Raw genomic sequence first — 8,794 nt, forward strand, 5'->3', positions numbered from 1 at the left:
TCTAATCTATTTACTCAACAAATTAACTTCCCATTAACATTAAATGACCTAAAAAACTCTATGTTCAACTTTTGATATAATTATATGTAAAGCGAATAAATATGTTACATATACAATATAAAATTTTAAATTTTAAACCCATTAGATTTCTTGCTCAAATATAACACTATTATAAATTTGTATCAACCGCTATTTCACTTTTCTACCATAATTTTACAAGCTTCACTATTACGGCATCATCAAAGAAAATAACATACTCTCCATAGATGCAATCTCCTATTTTAAGAAACATCGAACAATCAGTAACTTATATTATGTCATAAGTTCTTCTTTCTTTTTTTTTGGCAAAAATAAGATTAAAAAACTATTGAAAATTAACATACCAAAGCTTCAAAAGACATTCTTGACGCTTAAATTTACTTTTCTCCAACAAATAAAATATCGGAAAAATAACACTATATAGTCGCTCTCAAAATAATAGTCGAATATATATATATATTAGTTTCTATGAACGTGCGTNATATATATATATATATATATATATATATATATATATATATATATATATATATACATTTTTTTGGCTACCGAATATAAATAATTTCTGATACGGGCTAAAAGTGAGAATACCCCTAAAATGTCATTAAAGTATCATATCTGCATTCAAATTTAGAGATATTTTGTAACAACCTTATACGTGTTTTCATTCTCCTAATTCTGTTGGGAAATGAGTAACGGGTTAGGAATTTTTTCACAAAATAAGACTTTCATTCTCCTAGTTCTGTTGGTTTCAAACTTTTACTCGGAGAATTCCTATTATAATATCTATTATAATAGTTCTAGAACTCTTCAGTGTACTGACAATTATGGACTTTCTACTCATAAAAGTAAACTAATATTTTAAGGATATTTTTGTAAATTAATATTATTATTCGTGCTTTTATAATAACATGATAAATCAAGTGCGACAATGAAAATTAATTGATTCATAAACATTGAGTTAAATTTGAAAAGTGAACTCACTATAAAAAGGGAAAATGAGTAGATGTACGTGGAAGAGGAAAAATAAAAACAAAAAAGGTAACAAAATGCACTAATTATTGTATATAATTTATTATATAACAATACTTGGTAAATTTTGGTGTCTCTAGAAATACGGGGCCTAAAAGCATGGCTTTATCGGAAAAAAATGACACTGTATAGCCACTCTAAAAATAATAGTCGAAAAAATATATTTTTTTTGTATATATATACATTTTGTATGTTATGTACAAAAATTATACAAATTTTATACACTTTTTCGGCTACCGAATATAAATGGTTTCTGGCGCGGACTAAAGGTGATAATATCCCAACTTTATTGGCCTTAACCTATGGTCGGCCCATATATGACACATGTCATATTGTTACACTAAATCACACCTAATTTATACATATTTGACATTAGTTGTTGTTCAACCATGATAAATTAATATATTTGATGTAAATATCGTGTGTGTGTGGGGGGATAAATTTTTACTATATTACTTCTCCCAAAAGTTGTCCTATACCCGTTCCACAATTCCACCCCCGGCCACGTCGCTTCTAAAACTTCCCCGACCAATTCCAAAATAGTTATCACTTTTTTTCCTTTTCCTTTTTCTTTTATCTTCGCTTCACAAGTAGTTATCACTTAAAAGCCTGTTATATGTTCTATTATCTTCATGTCCAAGCCTCCATTAATTAGCCTCCTCCCCACGATTTCTCTCATTATTCATCTTCTTTTTTCTTCCCTTTCCGTCCATTTTTCGACCAATCTTTTTGCTTCAATACTACTCCTCTCCTACTATTTAACGTCCTCCTCTTAATATTCTACCTTCCAACCATTTTGTGTTCAAATTTTAGTACTATTGTCAGTTGGGGTTTTTATTCTGGTCTTTATTTGTTAGGTTTGGAATTTTTAAAAAAAAATTGTCAGTGCAGTCTTTATGACCTAGTGTCCTGTTCAATTCATTTTGTTAACTTAATTGCATTCAATTACAATGGCAATTGAGCTGTGTTCATCTGATGAATCATCTATAATGAGTCCAGCTCGGATCTCCTTCGATATTTCACAGACAGATTATGTTCCTGTTGAGCAACACATTCGATCAACTTCATCTTCCTCTAGTATTGATTTTGATTTTTGCGTTTTTCGCGAAAGCTTTGATCTTGAATCTTCGTCAGCTGATGAGCTTTTCTTTGATGGAAAGATTTTACCCATTGAAATCAAGAGAAGAATTTCCTCTGCCCCATTCAAAAAAATAGATCAACGTCCAATGTCACCACCCCCTCCTCTGCCTCCATGCAAGAATAATAGTAACCCTAACACTAGCAATATTCTTGATAATGGCAAAATCAGCTCCAATTCGAAGAATGAAGATAAAGCAGGGTTTCTTGAATCAATAGATGAAAAGCAGAGTTCAAAGTCATTTTGGAGATTCAAGAGAAGTAGTAGCTTAAATTGTGGGAATGGTTATGCAAGAACTTTATGTCCATTGCCACTTTTATCAAGAAGCAATTCAACTGGTTCAACTCCAAGTGTGAAGCGTAATTCGTCGTCATCAAAGGATAATTTAAGTCACAAGCAGCAATCTCAGAGACACTTTCCAAAATCAGTGTCATCTAATAATGGTCATAATTGTCAAAAGCCTCCATTGAAGAAAGTTTCACACAACAATAATGGAGTTAAATTCAGTCCAGTACTAAATGTCCCTTCAGCAAGTTTGTTTGGTTTAAGTTCATTCTTTTCAAGTGGAAAGGAAAAGAACAAGAAGAAGTGATTAATTAATGGACATGATTGCTTTATTAGTTTCCAAAATAAGAAAGGTTTGATCAAGTTTGTTTTGTTACTTTTTTCCTTAGATTTAACATGATTGAGAATTGACAAGAAAAAAGTGTGGAGAGAAAGGATAAGTACTGGGGCCAAAAGTATGGAACATAATTCATTCCATACCACATGCTTTTTTTTTCTTTTTCTTTGGGGGTTGTGGGTGACAAGAAACAGGTAATATTTGCTATCAAAGGGCCTGTCCCATTATATGCTTTAATTTGTTTTAGTGCTTTTGGTTGCCTACACATGCATCTAACTCTTTGTGATTCGAATTTGGTTCCTTACTTTTCGTTTACTGATTCTATCAGAGATAAGACTAAGACAAAAAGTGTAGGAGCAGTTGGGGCCTATAAGGAGTGCTCTGAAATATATTTTTATTTTTTCATGCTCAGGATATAATGAATAAGCTTAGTTTACATTTTAATCGGTCTTGCTAGGGTGGTCAATAGACATTTATAAATCGACTAAACCAACCGAACTGTACCGCACCAAATCGATTTTTAAGTTTCTATTAATAAAACCGTAGGTTTTTATATAAATTTAAAACCGTACCAATAATAGGGTAGGTTTTTTATTTTATGAAAATAAACCGAAAAAATACCGAACCGTATTGTCACGACCCAAAACTCAACCTGTCGTGATGGCGCCTAACATGGTACTAGGCAAGCCGACATCTCAGACGCTACCAACACTTTCAAAAAATTAAATATACTAAAACAGGTGTTATTAAGTAAAATTCTCATAAAACTGGATAAAATGCCATAACTCAACATAGAAGTTTTCCCGAAACCAGGGTGTCACTGAGTACACGAGCATCTATACAAATACAAAGTCTGAAGCACTGTCTAAGAAACTGAACTGAACAAGTAAAACTGAGGAATAGGGGAGGAGAGTCAAGGCCTGCGGATGCCAGGGCAGCTACCTCGATGATCTCCAAATGACTGAACTCTGAGAATCAGCAACCGCCGTGACCGAAAACACCTGTCTGCACACGAAGTGCAGGGTGTAGCGTGAGTACAACCAACTCAATAAGTACCAGCATATAGCCTAAACATGATTTGTAGCATGAATCACAGCTTAAGTGCTCTAACACATAGAGTACAGTAAAAATGTTTAGATAAGATGGCTACGCAGTTCCATGGAATCGACTAAATCACAATAACTATGGTGCACGGCCACACGCCCGTCACCTAGCATGCGCGTCACCTCAACATAAATCACATAGCATGTAATTTGGGGTTTCATACCCTCAAAACCAAGTTTAGAAGTGTTACTTACCTCAAACTATGCAAATCGCAACTCCAACAAGCCCTTGTGTCGCGAAACGGCCTCCGAATGCCTCGAATCTAGCCACAAATAATTCGATACAATCAACTCAAGCTATAGGAATCAATTACATATAAAAGTGCTAAGTTCTTAATTAGAAGTCAAAAAGTCAACTCAAAAGTCAACCCCCAGGCCCACGTCTTCGAATACGATAAAATTCACAAAATCCGAACACCCATCCAACCACGAGTTCACCCATAACAAAATTACTCAAATCTGATACCAAAATCTCGATCAAATTCCCAAAATTCGGCCTAACGAGTTTCCTCCATTTTTCCCCAATTTTTCAACCCAATTCACTTATTAAATGGTGAAATCGAAGATATAATCATGGAATTTAACCACTGCTTTTAAAATCTCTCCAAGAATCGCCTCCCGCCGAGCTCCCAAAGTCAAATTGTGAAATAAACTCAAACCCTCATTTTTGAGATTAAATATTCTCACCGGAAGTCCTAAATCGCGATCGCGGAAAATGCTTCGCGATCGTGAAGCACAAATTATACTGCCCACAAGTTAACCCTACGCGAACGCGGAAAACATTATGCGAACACGATGCACAGACCTTCAGACCTACGCGATCGCTAACTACATCACGCGTTTCCGATGAACAAAATGCGCATGAACCCCCAACCATGCCTTTCCTCTATGCGAACGCGACCTCAGCCACGCGTTCGCGATGCATTAACTGCTCTAGCTACGCGATCGCAAACCTCACCTCGTGATCGCATATAACAAATTCCCATCAGTGACAAACAACCCTTCGCGATTATGGACCTATCCACACGATTGCAAAGAAGGAAACCAGAACACTCACACCAGCAAGCTTCAGTAGTCATTCCAAGTCCCATTTCACTCTGTTAATCATCCGAAATCCACTCGAGGCCCCCGGGACCGCAACTACCAACAAGTCCTATAACACGATACGAACTTAGTCGAGCATTCAAATCACATCAAACAACGCTAAAACCACGAATCGCGCATCGATTCAAGCCTAATAAACTTTTGAACTTCTAACTTCTACATCCGATGCCAAAACCTATCAAATCACGTCCGATTGACCTCAAATTTTGCACACAAGTCAGAAATGACACAACGAACCTACTCCAACTCCCGGAACCCCAATTCGAACCCGGTAGCGACAAAGTCAACCCCCCGTCAAACTTTTAAATTTTTAACTTTTGTCATTTCAAGCCTAATTCAACTACGGACCTCCAAATCTCTATCCGGACACACTCTTAAGTCAAAATCACCCAACAGAGCTAACGAAACCATCAAAATTCCATTCCGGAGCCATCTACCCACAAGTCAATATCCGGTCAACCTTTTCACCTTAAGCTTCCAACTTTGAGACTAAGTGTCTCAACTCAGGCCGAAACCTCTCCGGAACCGAACCAACTAAGGTTATGATGAATAACCTTAGTTTACATTTTTAGTCGTTGTTGCTTCGAATTGCAGGATTAAATTTTTGAACTAAGATTCCCGGTATTTGGAAATACTGGTTTAATCATCAGTATTTGCAAATACGTGAAATATTAAATAGTACTCTCTCCGGTCCACAATAAGTGATCATTTTACTTTTTTAATTTGGTCCAAAATAAGTGTCCATTTACATAATCAAGAACGAATTAATTTTATTTTTTTTAAAATTTCTCTTTATTTACATATTTCAATGTGTCAAGATAACAATTAATTAAGGTTAATTTAGTGAATACATATTTTTTCTCTAGAATTTCGTATTTCATTAATGAGTGTACCAAAGGTAAAATAGTCACTTATTGTGGACCGGAGGGATTAACTTATTTGAGGAGTATTTCAAGTGAAATAATAGGTTTCATTCATTAATTTTTAATATTTTTTCAAAGTGAAATTCAGGTTTTCAAACAACTGAAATTCAAATAGTACTTTATTTAAAAGTGTCAATCTGAGGTGCTAGTGTGCTAAATATGGATATTTCGTTTATTGGATTAACAAATATGGCTTCGTTGATAAATATGTGAGTTTTGATTTTATAATTTTCATTGAAAACCTTTGATTAGGCATGGTTAAGAACGTTGATTTGAGATTTGTTCACAGCAATATTACTAACAAATTTAATAATGCTACCTAAATTTCTTGAAAAGTAACGTTAAGGAAAGCTTTAATGTACAAATATATTATAAAAAACTATTAAGTTATTTTATTTATAAGTAAAATACCTAGGTAAAAATATATTATATGGTATATTATATAATATATTTAACATCCTCTCAAGTCTCATTCGACATGTACTCCATAAATATACCCCAATGGGCAATCATCCTCTCTAGAACCTTGGATTTTTCCTGCGCGTCGCTTGGGCATCCAAATCTTCAGCGCATGAATAGTGGCTGCCAACTCTAAGCCATGAACAGGGTAATTCTTCTCGTGAACCTTCAATACCGCACCAAGTCCAATACGAGATGTATCACAATATACCGTGTAAGATCCTAAACCTGTGGGCAACACCAACACTGGCACCGTAGTCAAAGTAGCCTTGAGCAGCTGAAAGCTCGCCTCACACTTGTCTCTGACCATTTGAACGGTACCTTTCTGGGTCAACCTGGTCAAGGGGGCTGCTATAGATGAAAACCTCTCCACAAACCGACGGTAATATCCCGTCAGACCCAAGAAACTCCGGATCTCTGTAGCTGAAGTAGGTCTAGGCCAATTCTGAACTGCCTCAATCTTCTTAGGATCCACCTAAATTCCCTCTTCCGAAACTGCATGCCCTAAGAAAGCGACCGAGTCCAATCAAAACTTGCATTTTGAAAACATAGCATATAACTGGATGTCTCTTAGAGTCTGAAGTACAATCCGGAGATGCAGCTCATGCTCCTCTCGCCTGTGGGAGTAGATCAAGATATCATCAATAAACACAATCACAAAGGAATCCAGATAGGGTTTGAACACCCGGTTCATCAAATCCATAAATGATGCCGGGGCATTTGTCAGCCCAAATGACATTACTAGAAACTCATAATGCCCATATCGAGTCCGAAAAGCTGTCTTAGGGACATCGGATGCCTTCTCAACCATATGCCGAGCCTTCACATAAGAAATAACCCTATTGGTAGAATGGCCAGGAGACCCTCTCCACTCTAATCGAGGCAACCTCGCAAGGCTAAGGTCACCATTTTGGCATGACAATCCAATATAGCATGATAAGGTGACAGCCAATCCATACCCAAAATGACATCAAAATCAACCATATCAAGAAGTAAAAGATCTACGCTAGTCTCAAGACTCCTAATAGTAACCACACACGAACGATAGACACGATCTACAACAATAGAGTCTCCCACGGGTGTGGACACATACACAGGGGCACTCAAAGAATCACGAGGCACAACCAGATATGAAGTAAAATAGGATGACACGTAGGAATAAGTAGAGCCCAAATCAAATAGAACTAAAGCATCTCTATGGCAAACTGAAACAATACCTGTGATAACAGTGTCTGATGAGTCAGCCTCAGGCCTAGCTGGGAAAGCATAACATCGGAGCTGGGCCCCACCACTCTGAACCATATCCCCAGGACGACCTCTAGCTGGCTGGCCTCCACTTCTAGCGGCCTGACCTCCACCTCTAACGGCTTGACCTCCACCTCTGGCTGCCTGACCCCTGCCTCTAGCTAGCTGAGCGGGCGACGGTGCAACCGGTGCCGGAATCATGGCACGAGAACTCTGATGTGGCATGACACCCAATAATCTCGGACAAGTCCTCCTGATATGCCCAAAATTACCACACTCAAAACATCCATCTTGGTGCTGTGGATGTTGAAACTAAGACTAACTCGAACGGGACAGATAACCACGATAATAACTCTAAATAGGAGGTGCACTGATATGAGGTGATGGTTCACTGTAGGCTGGCTTCCTAGAATGAGGCACATAAGGACCACGACTCCCTCAAGCACTGTAGGATGCCTGAAGCGCTGACTAATATGGTATGGGAGGATGGCCCTGCCAAAAGTACCCCTGCCTCCAGATGAGGCTCCACTAAAACCACCGGAGTGACGACGCCTCTTATCTGACCCATGCCCTCTCTTCTATGAAAGAACATCCTCGATCTGCCTGGCGACATTAGCAGCCGTCTGAAAAAGAATCACAGTCGCAGTCTCCTTGGCCATCTGAAGCTTGATAGGGTGAGCAAGTCCCTGAATAAACCTCCTCGCCTCTCTCTCTCTGTAGGAAGCAGAAGAATAGCATAACGGGATAGATCCACAAAACGGGCCTCATACTGCCCTACTGGAGACGCTCAAACTGTCTGTGGTAACTCTCTCTCAGTGTGATAGGAAGGAACTTCTCAAGGAACAGCTGAGAGAACTAGTCCCAAGTAAGAGCAGGCGACCCAGCTGGTCTGGTAGACACATAATACTTCTACCATCTCTTGGTGGAGCCCGTCATCTGAAACACAACAATCGACTCCATTGGTCTCAACTATACCCATGTTCCGCAGCACCTCATGTCAGCGGTCAAGATAATCATGTGGGTCCTCAGAAGGTGCTCCACTGAAGTGATCTGGGAAGAGCTTGGTAAACTTGTCCAATTTCAATAAGACCTCAGAAGACATGGCATGACCATCACCGGCCTGTGCCGC

At 38.1% G+C, this 8,794-nt stretch overlaps 1 protein-coding gene across 1 annotated transcript; it reads left to right on the top strand.

Annotated features, from left to right (window-relative positions):
- The first annotated feature begins 1,626 nt into the window (after positions 1–1,626).
- On the top strand, positions 1,627–3,096 carry LOC109239585. The gene has a single exon (XM_019406168.1). The coding sequence runs from the start codon at positions 2,022–2,024 to the stop codon at positions 2,799–2,801; it is 780 nt and encodes a 259-aa protein (XP_019261713.1). The 5' UTR covers positions 1,627–2,021; the 3' UTR covers positions 2,802–3,096.
- Positions 3,097–8,794: the final 5,698 nt, after the last annotated feature.

The sequence above is a fragment of the Nicotiana attenuata genome, unplaced genomic scaffold, assembly GCF_001879085.1.
Source record: "Nicotiana attenuata strain UT unplaced genomic scaffold, NIATTr2, whole genome shotgun sequence".
NCBI lineage: Eukaryota > Viridiplantae > Streptophyta > Magnoliopsida > Solanales > Solanaceae > Nicotiana > Nicotiana attenuata.